The 20,733-nt window shown below is 49.5% G+C and overlaps 1 protein-coding gene across 1 annotated transcript in view; it reads left to right on the forward strand.

Annotated features, from left to right (window-relative positions):
- Positions 1 to 20,733, forward strand: part of LOC112114903 (nudC domain-containing protein 3) — a 53,796-nt gene that overhangs the window by 17,757 nt on the left and 15,306 nt on the right. The window contains exons 3-4 of the mRNA XM_029912650.1: positions 11,964 to 12,096; positions 20,128 to 20,271. Of these exons, the coding sequence (XP_029768510.1) occupies positions 11,964 to 12,096; positions 20,128 to 20,271 (277 nt within the window). The remainder of the gene's footprint in view (positions 1 to 11,963; positions 12,097 to 20,127; positions 20,272 to 20,733) is intronic.

The raw sequence follows: 20,733 nt of genomic DNA on the forward strand, positions 1-20,733 counted from the left end.
AAGATTCCAAACCATCATTAATGGCCCACACTTTACATAATTACAATAGGCCCTCAGAGTTACATTTTATATTTCTAGTTTTAGATACAAGAGTGGTACTTTTATACAAATCGGATGATCACACTCAGTAGATTATGAGCTTTGTAATGATACCTTACAAGAGACCTTTTGCACGAAGCATATCCCATTTGCATTATAGTCACTTATTATCAAATTTTTATAAAACTATCCCAGTTACATTATGTTCACTTATCATGTTTTTATAAAACCATATAGACTGCACAACGTCACAGAGGTGACTTGCATGTGGAAGTGATCTGAGTGGCTTGAACAGTGGCAGATCAGCTACCTCTGTGCTGGGATCTTCTGGTACAAGGCCCCCTTTAGAACCGCATTTCCCAAATGATAGCTCCTGACTCCCAACCCACCAGTTGATCCCATGTGCTCCTATGCTCTCACTTCCCCTGGGTGGCAGGCAGCAGTGTGCGGAGTGGGGTCTGGGTGGCAGAGGCAGGGACAGGCTGGTTTCAGAGTGGTAGCCGTGTTCATCTGTATCAGCAAAAAGAACGAAGAGTACTTGTGGCACCTTAGAGACTAACACATTTATTTGGGCATAAGCTTTCATGGGCTAAAACCCACTTCATTGGATGCATGCAGTGGAAAATACAATAGGAAGATTATATATACACAGAACATGAAAAAATGGGTGTTGCCATACCAACTATAACAAGACTAATCAATTAAGGTGGGCTATTATCAGCAGGAGAAAAAAACTTTTGTAATGATAATCAGGACGGCCCATTTCCAGCCGTTGACAAGAAGGTGTGAGTAACAGTAGGGGAAAAAATTAGCATAGGGAAATAGGTTTTACGTTGTGTAATGACCCATCCACTCCCAGTCTTTATTCAAGCCTAATTTAATGGTGTCCAGTTTGCAAATTAATTCCAATTCTGCAGTTTCTCGTTGGAGTCGGGTTTGGAAGTTTTTTTGTTGGAGTATTGTGACTTTGAGGTCTGTAATTGAGTGACCAGGCTGTTCGCTCTCTAGCTCCGGCTGCTTCCTCCAGGCAGCAGCATAGATCCTGCTGTCACCCCCCTTGGGCAGCATGCAGCAGAGTCAGAGGTGGATTAGGGATTTGTGGGGCCCTGGGCCAGAGTAAGTGGGAGGCTCTCCCTAATCCTTTCACCTGCAGTTCCTCCCACCCTCACCCCCTGGTGCTCCTGCCAGGGAAACGGGGTCGGGGTGCGGGGCCTTGCCCTGCTCTGCCCGCCTGGCGTTCCTGCTGGGGAGCGGGGCAAGCCCCCAAGCCCGCTCCCCAGCAGGAGCGCTGGGTGCGTGGGGCGGGGCAAGCCCCCAAGCCCGCTCCCCGGCGGGAGCGCTGGGTGGGTGGGGCGTAGGGGCACCCCAGTTGGCCATGGCCACTGGTCATGGACCCCATTGGCCCAGTGGCTAATCTGCTACTGAGCAGAGTGGGGAGCCAGATCTGGGCAGCAGGAGCAGCCTGGAGAAAGTGTTTGGAGCCAGCAGCTAGTGGACAGTTAGCAGCCCGATGGCAATCGCAGCGGGGCTGTGGCCTAGCTGGGGCTGCGGAAGGGAGCAGGGAAGGGGAGCAACTGGCTAGAGGGCTGGGGTGGGGAGGGGGGAGTAGAGGTAATGGTGTGTCCCCAAACAGCCAGAGTGCCTTAGTAAGAAGGTTGGGAACCCCTGCTCTGGAGCACAGAGCTGGCCAGTCAGTTCAGGTAAGGGGTTGCTTTGGGGTTAAGTCCCAAAGGTGGTTTGGCCAAGTTTTTAGAAGTATTTCCTTTGGGACAGAAATCAGACTTCCTGTTGAAAACACCACCTCTCCTGAGCGCAGTGAGTGGCATGCGAAGGAATCGCAAGAGCAAAGCCTGACTCAGAATCCCTCCTGTGCATGCTGCCCCCTTACTTCTGCTGTTCTTCCAGGCCTTTAGCCCGTCCCCCAGCAGTTCGACTGCTTCCTAGAGGGGAGGTTTCAGCTGGCTTGGGGAAGGTGAGGCTGCAGAGTTGGTCTCGGGCTGTTGGAGGGCACGCGAGAAGCCAGAGCACTTAACTGTGCCATGGCGTCCAGGGGAAAGGCTGCACTGCCGTCCTGGCTGCTACTCAGAGGTGGACACATAAGCGGCAGTTGGATTGTGAATGCAAAGGACCCCTTGCATCTGCATCCACCTATGCCCTGGTGGGTTCTGTCACCTTGCCTCTCCCTGAGTTAATTCCAGTCAGGTAACCTGTGTTCAGTAGATGGTCTAGCCGTATTAGTACTTAGGGGACTGGGGCTGCTTGTGTTTCTGCGTCGCTCAGCAGATGTAGTCCAGGGCCTTTAGAAAAGCTTCTCAGTCCAAACGCTTGTTCGGAAAGACGCTGCAAAGGAGAAGTGCCGAAATGCCAGAGCGTGGCTGAGCATAACAAGCTCCAGTCCTGCCTGAAACGAAAACAATTGGACTCATTGACATTTACGGAGAGGCCGCTGGACTTGCCAGCTCTGTGATGGATGCCCAGGTTGGCTGGCATCTGGAATCGGCACTGGTAAGTGTCTGACTTGCCGGCCAATAGTTGGCTGCCACCTCCGCAGGTCAGGCCAGGGCCGCAGCGGAGGGAGCGTTTGCATTCAGGAGAGGGCTGCTGGGGAGGATCAAATTGGATCATCCAGAAGCTTTATAAATAACAGGACTGTTCTCCTGCCATTAAAAACTGCAACATCATTTAGTTCTAGTAACAGCTCAATTCCCTGACAGCCCCTAGCTAATGGGAGCAGAGCAATGTTATTTGCAAAGGCTTTAAACGAGCTGATTTTATTTAATGCTCCCCTAATCCATTGTCTGGGTCTGCTGCCTTTGCCACTTGCTTGGCTGCCAAGTGCCTTGCTTGAGCCAGGTGATGATGGCTATTAAATGATGCTAGGGTCTAACTGGCATCAGCTAGCATCTGAGAAGGACAATGGCACAAGGGGTTACACAGCATTAGCTCATTGGGCTGAGGTGGTGCCCCATCTCCCTCTACCTTCATGCGCAAGAATGATTAGACTGGTGCCTTTCCTCAATCCCTCGCCTTCCCTGGTGGGAGTAGCTAGCCAGAGCATCCTTTTACTGTGCTGGGGCTTTGTTGTGGGGAGGCGTCAGTCCTGGTGAGAAGCTGCTGGTGCAAGGAGAGCGGTTGACTGCGTTTCCAAATGCTGGTCGAGGCAAGTGCTAGCTGGCACGACCAATGGTGGCTGAGGCAGGGCCGGCAGTTATCACATGAAAACATAGGCCCTGGTCCGAAAACATGACAGAACGACAAGCCCAGCTCATTGCACGGGTTCTCGAACCCTGGCGTGCTGCAAAGCACCTCAGGAAGTACAATTATCCTGCGCTTGATGCACTCCAGGCCTGCTGCCTGCCAAAATGCTCATGTGCCAGCTGAAGCATCTCTTATAAAATCTGCCACCTCCTCCCTGATTCATCCCCTTGTCACAATTCAGTGTTTGTGAACTCACAATTAATTACTTTGATGGACGCCTCTCGCTCTAGGCCGCTGTCAGGGAGAAGCGGCCTTTATTTGACTGTCTAATCATTGAAATAAATGCTGGTCTGTTTGCGCATAGTGCATCTCTGAGGAATGCCATACTTGCTGCATCCTTATGTGGTTAAGGCGTATGGATGCATCAGACATCATCTTCCTACTAGCTTGTTACTTCAGTGTTGTCTAATGAAATTGTTTTGTGTTTAGCAAGGCTCTTGAGCTTGAGAAAAGCTTCACTTGTCAAAAAGGGCACAGGCTAGTGCTTAGGGCACAGGACTAGCATCCCCCCCAGATCCCCCTGCCTCCGCCACACACTTGTTGTGTGACCTGGGGGAGTACACTTCCCCTCTGTCTGTTTCCTTATCTGTACCATAGGAATAGTCCCATATAATGGTGAGGCTTAAGTCATTGATTGTAAAGTAAGATGGGGGCCTGTTATGAAACTTACTGTTGATGGCAAAGTATTCATAGGGGGTGAAAATTGTAATGCCCCCTCCATGTTCCTGAAAGGACTCAACAGATTTTTCCCACCTTTTGACTAAGGACAATCAGAAATTTCATCAGAGGAAACCGTTGGAGAAAGCCAAGTGACCGAACATAGCGTAAGCTAGAATTGGTTGATCAAGACTAAATGCACTTAATGTTGACGACAAACCAGTGATCTGCTCTAAGCTCAGGCTCTTTCAGCCTTTTCTCTATTACCTCTGCTAGGAAAGTTCCTCACATGTCGCAGGAGAGGCAGAAGAGCCACAATCCCGATGGGCTTCTCTTGGCCAGCATAGGTGTGGTTCTTGACACTCCAAAGGGTAGTGGAACTGACCTGATCAGGGCTGTCCATGTCTTAGCACACCGAACGAGAGCATCTTTCTCCATCCCAGCGTGGTGTCCCTGTCAGGCTGACTCCTGAGAGGGTAGAGAGTGAGAAGTCTGGTGTTTGTAAGCAGGTGTCCGAAATCTGCCAGGAGAGGCCCAAACTGAGCTATCTGATGCCTCTCCATTAACCAGTAACCTGTGCCAGTGCTTAACAAGGAAGGTTGCCGAATCCCTGTCAGTGAAGGTTAGATGAACACCCATCAGGGACAGTCTAGGTATAATTAAGGGGATGGACCAGATGTGAGGGGGTGGACCAGATGACCTTTCTATGATTGTATAGTTTCATAGAGCCGTTCCTGGAGCTTTTGTCCCCAAGAGTGGAGGATCTGTTGAGATGGGAGTCTATCGAGAAGAAAATTCCTTTTCTGTGATTGTTGTGGGATGACTTCCCACTCCTTACAGAGCTGAGGGTTCATTCCATCACTTTCTATGTGTGGCAGTAACTTCACTGTCTGCTCTAGGAGGAGCTGCTGGGCTTGCATTCCACAGCAGGGACTGGCACGAAGCCTGCCCTTTGAGCCTGGAATTCCTGTCTAAGGCCTGGGCAGAGTCTGGACCCTGTTTTGACTAGATCTCTAGAGCAGTGGTTCTCAAGCAGGGGTACATGTACCTCTGGTGGTATGCAGAGATGTTCCAGGGGGGTACATCAACTCATCTAGATATTTGTATGTAGCCTATTTTACAACAGGCTACATAAAAAGCACTTGCAATGTCACTACAAACTCAAATTTCATACAAACAGTGACTTGTTTATACTGCTCTATATATCGTACGCTGAAATGGCAGTACAGTATTTATATTCCAATTGATTAATTTTATAATTATATGGTAACAATGAGAAAGTAAACAATTTGTCAGTAATAGTGTGCCTGGGACACTTTTGTATTTTTATGGCTGATTTTGTAAGCAAGTCGTTTTTAAGTGAGGTGACACTTGGGGGTACACAAGACAAATCAGGCTCCTGAAAGGGGGACAGTCGTCTGGAAAGATTGAGAGCCACAAGTCTAAAGAACAACAGTTACAGGTAAGTAACAGTCTCCTCCCTTTTTTCCTGCCAGGACTTGCAGTTGGATGGTCAGTTGACCTCCAGGTCTAGGTGGGAGTGGGTCTAGGCATTGGTATTAATGACAGCATAGACGTGTGTTGCAGTCCATAGGAAAGAAAAACAGATTTGCTGCTTCTCGGCGGTGCATTGTTAAAGGTTTCACCTCCCCCAAAATGACACATTGCGAGCAAAAATAGAGCAAGACAGAACACACAGACCCACCCACACCATCCCCACCACCAGGCAGCCAAGTGCAATCAATACCAAACCCTTTATTTTAAAGCTGATGCTTTTTCACCCTCCCTCTCCTCAACCCCACCGCCATCTGCTGCCAGCCATTGCTAGTGTTCCTGTGCCCTAGTGCACTGACCAGCACAGCAGGGGGTGGTAGTCATTGCCAGTCTTCTGCCTGGAGACCAACTGCAGATGTTCCTGAGCTGGCTCCATGACTACCCTGTCCCCTGGGAGATAATCAGTGGGAGGGACTGTTGTTTTCGCTGTGTGATGGCAGGAAAGGCTCTCTCTGGAGGTGGGGCTGGTGCTACTTGATGGCCCTGTTGAAGCAAGACTAGCAGCATGTTTGACCATCAGGGCTGTCTTCCCATGAGCACATCCAAGTCTCATCCTGGCAGGAGGCAATAATGGAAGAAGCTGCCTTGAGTCCTCTGTGCCCTGGTCACTTTGAAATGATGCAGCCATCCCAGTATTTCTGAGGAGAGGGGATCAGCTGTTTTCTAGCTTATCTTCCCACTCCAGCTAAGAAGCTCTAGCCAGTTACCTTATGCTGCTAACACAAAGGATCATATAAGCCAAGCAGGGCCAGACCAGGGTGGTGTTTGGACGGGAGGCCTTTGTGGGAAACCCAGGTTGCTGCACGAAATGATGTTGGTGAGTCAGTGAATGGTGCCGTTTCTTCTGGGTCAGTACTGAACCCAATGCCCTCCTGTGATGTTAGCAGGAGCTGTGTTCAAAACTGAGGTCCTGACCACTTCTTTCATTAAAGATCCCCTGTTACTCCTGCACAAGGTTAGGGTGTTAACCCTACTGCCTTGGTAAGTTTCTACTTGCGTAGTTCCATCCTGCCTCTCCAAATCACCCATTTTTAATGTCCTGGCCCAAATTCTGTGCACTGTTGCTGTGCCTTTAGAGACAGCCGCCCTACTCCACCCCAGAAGTGGGTTCACAGATCTCTTACCTGCATTTTGAGGCTGAAAGATTCTGCGGAAAGACAAAGCATTACCTAGTTTGGAGAAGTAATTAGACACCGATGATGGAACTCTGTTCTTCCTAACGCTACCTGTGTTGCAGCCTTGCTGAGAAGGCTTGGGACAGGATTGCTGCTAACTTCCACTTGCCCTGTTGCTGGGTGAGATGAGAGCAGGGGAAGGAAATGGCCATTCTTTGCATTACCTCAGTCTGTAGCATCCCTGTTATGTGAGTCTCTCTAGGAGGCAGCATGGCTTGGTGGCATGAACGCAGGAATGGGAGGGGCTTTGGGCAAGTCACCCTGCCTCAGTTTCCCCATCTGTAAATAGTGGGTAATACTGGTTTACTTCCCAAGGCTGTTGTGAGGCCCAACTCATGGCTGGGCTGCGAAAGTGTGCTCCAGCCAGCCCTAGGTGAGCACTACGTGTCAAGATGACTTCCTTCCTCAGGGCCGTTCGGCTCCAGCACAGTAGCTGCGTTTTGATGAGCTTCAGCTTGTTTGCCCAGTTTTTCCAGCAGAGATGCACTGGTGTCAGTCTGGGAGTGCAACAGCCTGTTCTCTCCAGGCCTCGCAAGCCCTTGTTAAGACTGACCTTTGCCGCAGGAGGGTGACCTCTGAGCACTCTCCTTCTCATCTGCCTTGCAAAGTGGCTGCTGCAATTAGAAATGCAGAGCAGCCCTTTAAAAAGCAAACCGCCTTGTCATGCAGGTTGGGGTGCGGAAACAGAACGTGCTAAGTGGAAAGAGAAATGGAGCGGCTGGAGATTTCCTAGAGGGAAGTCATTCTGAAGCCCCTGCTTGTAGATTAAAATGAGATGCGAGCTTTGTGACCCAGGAGAGGCCTGTAAACTCACCTACAATACAGTCATGAATAGCTATTCCCCCAGCTTCAGTTTGTGAAATAAAAATCCCAGCCTGCCTTTTGCTAGCTGGTAGGAAGCCCCAGACATTGATCCAGTAATTCTCCTGATGACCCACCTTTCTGATGTCGCCCTCTTTGGTGTATGTTATTTAAATGACAATAATACAATTGTGTTTTATGAGCTACTTGAGTCCCCAAGTAGATACCCTGAGAGGCTGAAGGGGGAAAGCTGATTAGAATGAAACAGGACTGTGGTCCCATTACCTACACAGCCATATGGAATTAAGGTGAAAAAGGTGTGCCGCCTTTGGCTTTTTTCTTATGGATAACGGAAACCTGGAATGTTTGTTTGCTTTTCTGCTTTTATTTTAGAAATATCAGGCACATCAAATTGTCTTTCCTGTTTTTGTAGGATGACTCTGTGGAGGGCCAGAGAACTGGAGCAGCAGCTTTCTCAGCCCTTAGTTGGAGTGGAGGTGTTGCATGTTTCACAGAGAGCTTTTTCTCCCCGCTGTTTGTTAAGGGTTTGAGTTAAATAGGCACTAACCAAAAAGACCCTCTCTGAATTTGAAATTGCCTGACCCTTTCTCAATAGCTCTTGTAATGTCCTCATTCCACTAGCTCTCCAGCGCTCGCCCTTCAGCAAAGCCAGATAAATTGAGACCTGATTATTTCTGCTGGAAACAAGCAAGCAGGACCCCTACTTTTTTTTAAACCCCTTAGCCCTCCTCCCCCCACCACCGCCGGGCTGCCTTTATACTTCAGAGGGCCAAATGCGATTCCCTCCCTTTATAAAAAAGCATCGAGAATGGAGGAATTGATTTGGGTAATGCAGAGCCTGACTCTGGATATGGGGGATCACCCCACAGATTGGTGACTTATTACAAAAGGGATTTATTTGATGAATAACCACCGCTGTTTTCAGTAACCCTTATGCAGCACACTAGCTCTCTTCCCTCATGGGTGGGTGAGAAACATGGGTCTCTCTATATACCTCAGCTACTTCTATAACCACCCATTGACGTAGTCTCTGAACCCCTCGTGATCTTTAATGCAGATGGAGACCTGAGGCCCAGAGAGGCTAAGTGACTTGCCCAAAGTCTCACAGGAAGTCTGTGGCAGAGCAGAGGAATTGAATCTGGCTCTCCAACAGCCCAAGCTAGCATCCTAACCACTTGACCATCCTTCCTCTCCCCATGAAGCATGTGGGTGTGTGGGGTAACCATAAAGTGCTTTTTCAGACAGTTCTATTGAGGCATTCTCCTTGCATGGCAACATGACAGTCCAGAGTCTCGTCTGTAGCGGTAGCTGCTGCTGACACCAGGACCCTGAGTTGGAATTGATTTTTTGTTTTATTCACGCTGTGCAGGTATCTGAAGTGATCACGTGGCTTGGAAATCATTAGCCAGTTTGCCCTCCCAAGATGACTCTGCCGGTCGTGGGCGAGAGTGTTGTGGGGCGTCTGAAATCTTCCCCTGCGCTTTCATTTTCTATTTGTCCCCCAGTGCTTTCGGTTCCTGAAATCTGTAGGCGGTTTTGGAAGCTGGCAGCTGGAACCAACCAGCAAGAACGCTGGTTCTCTGCTGCCATGCCAACCCCGTCTCCATGGAAATGGAGGCCCAATGGGCGAACACCAGGCAAATCAAACTTTGTCAAAGTGTTTCAATACCCTCCTTAAATCTCTGCTCTGGTCCATTTCCACAGGGACAGGACATTCCAACAAGCAACTGAGCTTGCAGAGCTCAGACCCCGCAGCTGCTGCCTTGTGTGCGCCCCTTGCACCTGGTGCTCTCATTGGTTAATTTCAGCAAGTGGTTTCAAAACCACTGCTTTAATAAGACTGGTGACATCTTATTTTTACTCCTTGAACTCTTTAAAAAAAAAAAAAAAGCCTAATTTAATTAAAATCTGTGTCTCTTATATAATCTTCAGCATGCAGTTCTGCTGGAAACCACCCACACTTGGTTGGTTGAAGGCCTAGCAGTGCGTGGGTGCTTGCATGGGGGATAGGTCCCTTGGGTGGGCCGTCTTGTGGGCCCGTTACATTACCTGTTACATAACTCACTGCAGCCCTTGTTTATATTAATCAAGATCGAAGACTAGGTACGTGTCAAAACATTTTAAAATAACTCAGACTTTTGTTAGCGCTGCAGCTATGTTTAGAAACGATTTTTAAAAAAAACAAACCCTTCCTGTGAGATTAAAAAGAAAGCGATTTTATCTGACAATGATTTAAAGGGACGTTTACAAGTTAGGAATCTCATTTCCCGCTGAAAATTCTATGGATTACTGTTATAAATACCCCATAAGATTCCTATAGCTATGAAAACAATTGTTTGTTTTTTCTTTAGTGTATTCCCCTTATGCACTGGCAACTGTTTTGTGTGGAGTTACTTTCACTGTTTTGTTGGTCAGTTACGCGTCCTGTCTTATGCACTAGCTGATCTCACCGCTGTGCGGCCAGTCCCATGCCTGCTCTGCTTTTGACTGGGATAGAGGGCTTGTGTGCATACATACTGTGCCCCTCACACCTTGCAAAAGGGTGTTTACCGGTAATAACAGCTGCAAAACTGAAACGGAGAAGTCGGCAAACAGGCCTGTGCCCAGAGAGGGTGTGTTCAAGCATATTTGGTGCTGCCACTCTTCCCTGCTGGATAGACCCTTGCAAATATCACAGGGGAGCAGAAAACACCTTTTGCAAATCAACGTTTTATAAAGGAATTGAGGTAAATAATTGTTTCCGCATTGTTTAAAAGGGGCTCCTCAGACTCTTGAATCGTTTAAATTGTCAGTAGGAATTTTTTCAATGTACCGGTGTCCATTTAGACAGGTAATCCTGAGCTACAGGTCCCAAAATGCTCCTCTACTGCACCAGTTCTTAAAAAAACCACCACACAACAAAACTGTTAGCTCAGGCTATGACAACTCTTCAAGCATCTTACTAGGCAAATCTTGCCGTCATCTCTATATTAGAAACCCATCAGAGTCAAGGCACTTAATGTTTGTTTCCTAAACACTAATTTCCTCATATGGCAGTTAGCTTTAGGGTGGGTTTTTTTGTTTGTTTGTTTGGTTTTTTTTTTTAAGGTGAATGCAAAAGAAAAATAAGACCTGAGTGTAGTCCAGATTTTGATTCCGAAGCTCCTGTCTGTCTAACCAGGCTTGGGGGTGGACTGGGGGGAATCAGGTAACCCAGATTCCATTAATTTTAAAAATCCTCTTTCTCCCTCTGTGGAATTCTCCTCCTGGTACTTCCTGGCTCAGCAAAATGATCTCGGAACACAAGACCGCAAATACCAGGTGCCTTTTTTGCAATCTATGGCATTAATTATGTCAGAGTGAAGCATTCTGGGATATCTTCACTGAGCCCAGGGATACCAACAAAGAATGTTAAAAAGTTAGTCAAAGCTGGTGCATGGGGTCTCTGCACTAGATTCTGGGTGGGCTTCCCTCATTCTTCCCTTTTATTTTGAAGTTCCCCTTTGAGTAACACAGAGGAGAAATGTTTAAAGGGGCGATACTGTAGTCATGTTTTGGAGGAGGGGTTCTAGCTGTAGCCCCCATCAGCTACGCATTGGCTATAGCCCACCTTCTCTTTCCAGCTGTTCTCATACTGCCCAGTCTACTTCCTTCTCGCCAGCTACCTCTGTGAGCACCTCTCTCTGGTCTGGCCAGGGCAGGCAGATAGGCTGTGTGGACATGGTGGCTTCTTCTGTACCACTCCGTAGAGTGGCAGCAGGTCAGGAAGGCTATGCTAAAGGACAGCAGCCTGTGTCCACCATTGTGGTGTCTCCCTTGTCGCTGGCTTCGTCCAGTTCAGCACCTTGTAAGTAGCCAAAGGAAATCTGAATATTCCTTAGAAAAATCCCAGTTTGCCTCCGTTCACCAGTTCCTCTCTCCTCATCGGGTTGTCATGTTCCCACGTGTGCTGAGGTCACTGGGTCAGGCTAGACATGCCTTGGCTGGTAATAGTCTTTGTCTGGCGGCTGCATGGAGGTTGGAGACAGAGGGGCCTGGACGCATTGCGTGCTGATCCCTTTGCACATTTACAGTCATTCCTTCCTAGGTTGGCCATGGGAGTTTCTGCTGCAAACACAAGTGGGGAAAGGCACCGGTATTAGAGACATTGAGTCTACCTGGGCCATTAATAAGCAGCAAACTGGCAAGGCAGGTGACACCCCTCTCTCCGCACAAGGTGTCCTGGGGCTGGGGAAGACCTGTGGGAGCCTGGAGCTGTTTCAAACCTGTTCCCTTAGCAGGTGTCCCCAGCAAAGAGAGGTCCCAGGGAGTGGGCAGCAGAGTGCCTGTCAAGTCGCTCTTCGGTGCTCCTTGCTCTGCCTCCAGGTAGCCGATTACAGGCCCAGCACTCTCCATCTGCCTCGCCCAGTGTGTCCTGGTGTTTCCTGCTCGCCGCGTGCCGAGCCACTTGACACCTGCCATCTCGCTCTTTCCCCTCAGGAGGCAGGAGCAGTTCCAGACCAACCCTGACAGTTACAATGGAGCCGTGCGAGAGAACTACGCCTGGTCCCAAGACTACAGCGACCTGGAGATTAAAGTGCCGGTGCCCAAGCACATTGTGAAAGGCAGGCAGGTAATGAGCACCCGTGCTGTCAGCCTGTGACGGGTGACGAGCTCCCCATCGCCCCAGCCTGCCAGTGTGTTGCTTCTTAGCAGCTCTAATTGCCTGCAAAGCGATGCTGAACTGTGATGGAGCAGGCGTGCGCATGCTAGGGGTGCCCCAAACTTGCCCACTGAAGGCCATGCCTGATTCCCTTTCAGTGCAGCAGAATGCAGCTGCCTCCTCTCATGCAGGCATGCGTGGCCTGTGCAGACGCTGATCCCCTGGCTTGATCAGCGCACCCTACCCCTGCAGACCCCAGACGCTGCCTCAGCTTCCTGGGAGAAATACAATGACATATTTCCTCTTTCTTCTCCACTCCCCCTCGCTTGAAACCCAGATGCTGGCTCTGAGTGGCTACTTTATACACACACACACTGAAACCCAGACCTTGCCTCCAAGCTGAGGCCTCCTAAGGAAACACGTTATCCAAACTGGTGTAATTAAAGGCCAGGTCGTCCCGCACGAGGTCCCCGTTTCTCTCAGACTGCCCCGTGGCTCGCTGCTCTGTAGCTTTATTTTGTGCTGCTGTAAGAGAGCTGCCTGCAGGGTGGATTCAAACAAGTGCAGCTCATGTGACTACAGCTGAGGCATGCGGCAGAGTGGCCTGCTTCATTTCACCCCAGACTGGTTTCCTTGGACTCACAAGGGAATGGGAGCTGGGTTTAGTGAATGAGGCAGATCCCTTTGACGATCCGATCCCCCGCCCCTGTTCTCCCTGCTCGCTTAGCGCTTGTGGGGAAGCCCTGCCTTTTTGAATGTGAGTTGATCTGACAATATTGTCAGGTGGATGGATGGAGGGTGTTTTTTTAACCTGGCAGAGACCCATTGGCAAGTGACCTGCAGGAAAATCTACAGGTAGCTGTAGCTGCCCTTCCTCCTCCACACTTCCTGCCCTGTGAGCATCTCATTGCTGGGCTGGACAGTGGGTTTGGGGTAGCTAATGTAAATTACAACCCTCTTTGGTTTGTTCCCACTCTGTGATCTTATTGGTGGGGGTGGGTTCAGGGAGGGGTACACAGACAGACTGGCTGTTCGAGCCAGAGGTTTATTTTTACTTTCCGTTGTCCTAGAAGCCTTTAAAGAGGCCCCCACCGACTTTGTATTTTTCCATTTGGGAAATATGTTTTTTTTTTTCCCCCTTCCCCTCTGTTTTCAGGGCAGCTGAAATGAGCACAGTCGGTTTTGTTCACCAACTTCAACCTACATAGCTCTGTATCCGAAATAGCTTTGTTTGTGCATCAACATAATTGACAGTGGCAGCACAGACGTAGGCAGAATGTAGTTTGCTGCTGCGGGGCCAGCAGGGGGCGCCCAAGACACCCTTTTTCTATAGGGTCTATAAAATGAAACAGAACTATTTCTTGCTAGGTCTGAGAAAACAACACCTGCTTCTACCTTGTTTTGCAGTGAGGGGCTTTTCCTCTTCGGGAACAGCCTTCAGGCCAGTGAAGTTCTGGGCCTGACTTGAAAGCACAGTGCTGTCTGCATATGGTGCCAGCTTGAAGGAGCAGGGTCCTCGCGTGGGAGGTCCTGCACTCTGGTACTGCATGGGTGCACTGCAGAGCCACCCTTCATTCTGATGGTGCTGGATCCTCCAACCCCCTTTTGCATCATGAGCTGAAGGCCGCTAGCAACTAGAGAAGGGACAGGAGAGAGAGAGAGGAACGGGTTAGTGTTCACTCTGCTTAGAAGAAAGAGGGGCAGAAAGAAACCTCTGGCTTGTCGTTCTTTTCTTTTTCCCTCCTTTCCTTTTAATGAGCATCCCAGCATGACCTTGGGGGTGACCCTGCTGTCCCTGGCAGCAGAGTTTGATGGCTGATGTAGTCACTTCATGTTATTTTTTAGCTCAGTTTACATTACTTCTCTTTTCCCTGCATGCAAATACATTTGCCAGATGTCAGCCCGATTCCACTGCAGAGACTAATCTTGGTAATCAGGAAACTGAACTGGCTTAAAGATGGTCTGTCTCTCCCAGAGCTGGTTGGCTAGATTGTGATTAGGAAAGCCCAACGCGACCTGCTCACAGATGCTCCCGGCTTGTGCCACGTTCTCTTCAGATCTCACAAACGAAGGTGGATGGGAGACTACCTAGGATCTGTAAGAGTGGTGTTGGTGACTTGTTAGGGGTGGTCTCCCCTGTAAGCTGGTTCTGAGTCAATTCCCCAGCACAATGCAGGAGCTGCTGTGTGGCTGAAGGTGCTGTCTTTTAAATGAGATGTAAAATTGAGCTCCCAGTGACTGGTGTTCTTTAACGTTCTCAAGGCATTTATTGCAAGGGTCAACGTGTAAGCGTCTTGTCCAGATTCCACCTCCTCTTCTTCCTCTCCAAACACCCCTGCAAGTTCAACTGGATTTGAGCTCTCTTCATTTATTGTCCTACACAATTGTGTAGTGATGCCGCATGCTGTTAAACAGCTGGCCTGGCCCACCACAGAAGTGGCTGCGTTTCAGTGGTGGGTCAAGTAATCTCTGTTTTCGCCCTCATCTACCCCACGGAGGGGTTGAATCTGAATGAATGTTTCCAAGTGTTCTGACGCTTTCTAAAGAGGATATAGTTTACGGCACTCGGGCCTGAATGGAGTTGTACTCATGCAGGTAGCTGCTCTACAAGATTTCCCACAGCACCGTGCCGAGGTTTAGATGGGAGGAAGGAGTTCTTACTTCTGCACGGGAGAATATGCCTGGCTGGGCTGCTGCACAGCCCTACGATTTCACGTTTCTCCTCTCTAATAACATTGGCCAGGTGGCATGTGTGTGACCACAGGCATGGCCCTCTGCTGCAGGAAGGGGTGTCCTGGGGATAGGCAGGGTTAAGAAGGGGTTGGCTGGGGGAGGGAAACAGGAAGTGACACCATTTGTGTCTTTTCATCCAGTCCTGGTCCCCCGGCACAGAAACTGCAGATCTTTCTAACCTGCAGCACCGCCACATTCCCTGCTGTGGGCAAAGGCCCTGGGAGGATTGGAGTGAGGCCACCAGTCTGCGAGCTGTGTGGCTGTGAGCTAAGCTGTGGCTGACCCCAGCTGTTCAGAGGTGACAGTAACATCTGAATCATCAGTCGTGGGTTTCTAGCATGCACTCCCCTTGTCAGACGACGCCTGTAGTGAAGCGGTTCACACACATGGTAATGTCACCCTCTCTTTCATCTATCCAGTGTCATGGAAGCAACTACATAGCTAAGGTTGCAGCTGAGTTTTCATTTAAACCAGATCTTGACCCACTCTAAAATCCACAAAAACGTCCGTATCTCCATCAAAATTGATAGGCTAGGTCAGGGGTCAAAGTATAATTTTTCTACCAAATTTGTAAGTAAATGGACATAGGATTTGTGAATGACGGCATCTTGCAAACTGGAAGTGTTCACCCATGTTCTACAAATAAGCTTACTCTTTTCCTACTTGGTAGCAAAAAAGCTGAAGTAAAGTGAGATTAAAATGCACTTCACTGGGCTTTCTTGGCTGTGAACTAGTGCCCAGCACCAAAGATGATTTAAAATCTCATTTTAAACATGATTAACTTTTGATTTAGGACGGTTGCTATGGCATTTTGGCTCAGGCAAGCTTAAATGTAGCTGTCCCTGGACTGTCCCTGGAGGAGCAGCAGCTGGAGACTGGGAGGGTAGAGGTTCCTCTCTCTCACCGTGAACTCTGATTGAGTGTAGCCCCCCCTCCCCTCCCATCACATCACATTAGTATGAGTGCCTCCCCAGAACTTGAACGTAAAAATAACAACGACAAATCTTTCTTCCTTCCCAGCCTGTAGGAGAAATAGCTGGATTAGTTCATAGGTTTTTTGTTTGCTTGCTTGCTTGGTGTGGGTGTGTGTGAGTGTATTTGTGTGTGAAGAAATTATTGGGGCTGAAAGCGACATGGAAGAGCTGAGTTCTGAACTCAGCAAGGCCCACAGTCATTCTGCTCTCTTGTGGGAGTTGGTTTAATAGTCTAGGCACGGCTCCGGTGAAAGTTCTGTCTCCTGCACCCTTGCGTCCCATCTTCCGTGACTCCAGTGGAATGGAGTTGTCATGGGAAGTTGTGGTGGGGGCAGGGGGGGGAGAGGCAGCTAGGGCAATCCAATGGGGGACTTTGAGCATCAGGGACAGAGACCTTGAATCGCTCTCTATATTTAATGGGGCGCAACTGCAGAGAGTGGAGCCGGGAGGTGATGAGATCACGGTGACCTGAATTGCTAAGCAGACTGGTTGCTGTGTTTTGTGTTCATTGGAGCTTCCTCAGGCCCTGTGGCTTCGTTCTGGATATGAATTGAAATCATCAAGCCTAGAAGTCTCCAAATGCATGAGTCCTTGTGGCCAAGAGTGTGCGTGTTTGGATGGGGCACGATCATCTGGCCCATCGCAGGTGCAGGAGTGGCATTTCTGCAGCTACTTGGACATCCATGAGCCCAGAGGAGCTAAAAAGGGCCCCGAGGCTCCAGGCCAGCTTAATCTGAAGGGCTGATGCGCTCAACAGTGGGGGAAATCTTAAAACCACAACTTCTTCCCACCAACATCGCTTCAGTCTTGCCTGGCTGCAGTTTAGCAGCTGCTCTGAATCCAGGGGCTGGTTTTGGCTAAGCACTGAAATAGCTGGGAGGTGGGGCTGCAAGCCCTTCAGGAATGTAATCGTGTATTTCTTTTCCGTCAAGGTGGCCTCCCTGGTAGCCATCACCTCTGCCCAGAAGGGTCTGATCTACTGAGGAACGCTACTGCACGTTCTGCAGTGATGGTGTGGTTCTTCGAGCAGAGTTGGGCTGTATCCCAAAAATTAACTCATTGAGCCTAGAAAATTGTGCTCCCTGCTTTGTCCAAAGCCATCTTGCCCAAGAGAACAGCTGGTTTAGAGCCTTCAAGATCTACATCCACTGCATGCAGGAGTCCCAAGTTCAATGCTCTATTTATTCTTTACCATCTGGCATCTACAAGGAAAAAGTATCAAAATCTGCTGTTTCAAGATGGTTAAAATGGTGCATCCATGAGGCCTACAAGTCAGAGTGTCTCTGTCCAGCAACCAGCATCCAAGCCTACTCTCTGAGAGCGGTAGCAGCCTCTGATGCACCACGTTAAGCCTCAGCAGGTGCTGCCTTTGGTAGGAGGGCGCGCCACGTTGTGCCATCCCAGGAGTAGAGAAGGAATTTAAAACCCTGTCGTTCTGTTTGCTCTGAACCCTCCCTGAAGGTGTACTGCTATAAAAATCCCATTCGTTAAAGGATCTGTGCAACTAGTGGAATAGGAAAACTTATTCTGATGTATTGAAAATTTCCTTTCTCTGAGTTCCAAGGTCTACAGCTCCGACCCTCCCTTGTTTAGAGTATTTCTTTGGCCTGCTTGGCTCATTGATTAGTTCGTGACGGTATGTTCTGCTGTTGGAACTCAAGTTCGTTGTTGTGTGTATAAGCTTGTTTGGAAATTTCAGTCCACAGGGGATATTATCCTGTGCTGTGGAAACAGTTTCAACTTGTGCATTCTTTGCTGTGGTTGGCCAAACCTTCCCATATCAATGACTGACAGGTCTGGTTTTGACTGTGTATATTCAGGCTGAGAGCCCATTGGTTAATGGATCTGTGTCCTTGTAACTCAGAGAGGAAATTTCCAATAAATGTTCCTATTCTGGGAGCCTAATTGTGTTGTATCAGGGTCTCTCTTGTCTTTAGCCCATGAGTGCTTACAGATCCAGAGCTCCCCCAATGAAACAGCAAGTCACGTCCGTCTGGGGAATCCTGGTGCCATATCACTTAACAGATCAGCTTGGATTGCCTCTCCATCCGCTCTGGGTCTCTCCACAATCTCCGCAAACTCTCCCCCCGGCTGTACCCTGCCCTATAGTCTCTAATAGGTGTCATTTCAAATACGAGAAGCCATACTCCATTGACTTTATTAAAAATAATACTGCTTTCTTGGCATGCTCACCACCTCCTGGCATCTTCCTGAGGCTGATCTTCTTTGAAACATTGCTGTAAACTTCTCAGGTCCTGGGCACACTTATCCTGGCCTTGTTACTGCCCGGTCTGGTTGTTCCTAAGAGGTCACTTGGAGAAGTACATCCAGCCTCAAGTGGCTTCTCTTTTAGCCACCTCAGACTAAAGAGATTGCAGGCTTGTTTAAGGATTCATTTGTTTGCTGAACTGTGGCTAAATCACTGACCTCCGCTTTGGAGGCTGCCGGCTTATTCTGTGCCATGCTGTGGGAGCAGTACCCTGCAGCACTAATTCTGCTTAGAAACTGCCTGTGGTTAAACCTCTGACAGCTCCTGTCTTCCCTCAGCTCTGAGAGTTACGAACGAAAGGGGCTAGGCTGAGAGTCCTTGAGGCTGAAAGCCCTCTGTCCACGGAGCAGCAGCCGGGCTCTCTTCACAACCCCCTTCCAGAAGGCCTTCGCCCTGCCTTGGAGGGGCTCATCTCCAGGGGTGTGAAAGGAAGCTGGCTCCGTGGCGTGGCCTCTGTGAGAGGCTACGTGGGACGTGGATTCCCTCAGCTCAGTTCACAAAGGCCCACAAACATCTGTCAGATAGAAATTTGCTTCCAGTCATGTCTGCCCTGGACTGGATCGAAACAGGAGACTTAATGCTGTTACCGGTCCCCTGAGCCAGCCAGTTTTCCCAGTTCCTTTGTTCCTGAATTCCCCTTGGGCTCCTCTCAATGGGCCTTTTGTTTGATTTAGAGACTCCACTCAGCTTACACATGGGTATTTTAGATACATCCGTCTTGCACAGTCTGGGCTGAGCAGTATTTAAGCTTAGTGGCTCTTGCTTTCCCTGTTTTCCCCCTCCATTGTGTGCACTGGGTGTTCTCAGGTCCTCTCCAAAACTTGACAGGGACCTGTCAGAAGTGGCTCATTTTTTGGTTTTATCTCTGTGGCATCTATCAAATGCAATTGTGGTGCAGTCCCTGACTGGAGCAGCTTCAGTCTATCTCCTGCCCGCACTGAGTCACTAGAAATCACCTAGGTAATGGATAATGTAAGAACATTTCAGATGAGAACTGCAGAGCAAAATCTGGGGAAACTCTGGGAGAGTGTTCAGGCATATCTAGCGGTAACCCCCTCGCCTCAGTGCTAAGGCAGTGTTTGAAAGATGGGGCAGTTCCCTTTCCTGAATATGTTTTTATAGAGGGAGAGCCGGGCTCCCCCCAGATCCCTTTCTTCAGTGACTGCAGCTTGAGGCTGGGGAAGAAAGAACAGATGGTCTCTTCTGAGACTGAAAGTAACACCACTCCATGAACCAAGCCAGCAGTTGCCTCCACCTCCTTTGGGAAGAAGCATGTCCGCTCCACAGCAGGTCTGATCAGGGTCTCCCATATGGCAGCATTGCTGCTGTGTGAGGGACCTGGCCTCATTCCTGTAGAGGGCATGCCAGGAATAAAACCTTTCTTGACTTTGCTGTCAGCGCTGTCTCTTTGCTTCCATTTCCTGCCCTGTCCTAATATGTGCTGTAGCAGGGGCAGCGGGCCATGTTCTGCCCCCACACACGTGACCCACATGCTCTCCAAGCCCTACCACGGATGCAGCAGGAGGCATAGGACCCACCCAAGATCACAATTTTCATGCTGTTCTCCGGGTTGATTCTGGAATCTCCATCAGTTGCAGGTGTCGACGTTAAAGCACATGCCAAGCTGTCTCTCCCCCCCCCCACCAACCCAGCAAGTATGCCTTGTCTTTAGCACACGAGTGAAGAATTCAGGGAGAGAGAGAGACACTTCAACCCTGTGGAATCCTTCGCAGAATAGAAATCCCCTCCTCATTCCCCCTGTTCTGAAAGCTGGGGCATGCACTCAAACTGCAGCAATAGCAAAGGGCACATGAAGAAGTCCCCAGTAGAGTAAATGACTGCACATAGGTGGTTTTCCATCTCCCTGAAGCTGTGGCAGGATTCCCAGCCTCCGTGCTATATAAAGAGCTGATTGCTTTCCTCTCTCATCCCCAATGAGTGCACTCGACCCCCCCGCCCCAGCAAACACAGGGGAGAAAGCAGGAGGGAATGTCCCTTTTGATTTCCTTGTCTCTGTGCTTCCAGGTGTCGGTGGATCTCAGCAGCAGCTCAATTCGCGTGGCCGTGCTGGAGGGGAGCAGCCAGCGTGTCCTTGTGGAAGGGAGACTCACCCACAAGATCAACACGGAGAGTTCCCTATGGAGTCTGGAACCAGGGAAATGCATCTTGGTAAGAGCGGCCTCTTTTGGGCACCTCCTTCTCGCAGTCACCCAGCGGGAGAGTGGGAGCAACACGTACATTGGCTTTGTGTGTCCTTACCCTTTGACCAAGAAGCAGCCATCTGCAAAGCCAGGGTGGTAGCAGCCTTTGCCAAATCAAGGGGCCTGACTTGGGTCTACCAACCAAATGCTAAATCGATCTCTTCCCTCCCTCTGCAAATGACTCACACTTCTACTCCCCACCACATCCCTTCACTGGCTGTTCCAACAGCACGTTCGAACTCCCCACCCCTCTGCCCTGGCTTCTACTGTCTCTCCTCTCTTGCCCCTGAGCTCGGCTTGCTCTGCTCACCTTTTTGGGTACGTCTCTCCTTTCCTGTGCCTGGAACCCCAGCGCTCCTCGTTCTTCTCCTTCAGCTCCCTCCTTGAATCCTGCTGGCTCTCCCCTCTGCCTTCTGCTCCTGTCTTGCCC

This window comes from Terrapene carolina, unplaced genomic scaffold (genome assembly GCF_002925995.2).
Source record: "Terrapene carolina triunguis isolate 2854851 unplaced genomic scaffold, T_m_triunguis-2.0 Scaffold51, whole genome shotgun sequence".
Taxonomy (NCBI): domain Eukaryota; kingdom Metazoa; phylum Chordata; order Testudines; family Emydidae; genus Terrapene; species Terrapene triunguis.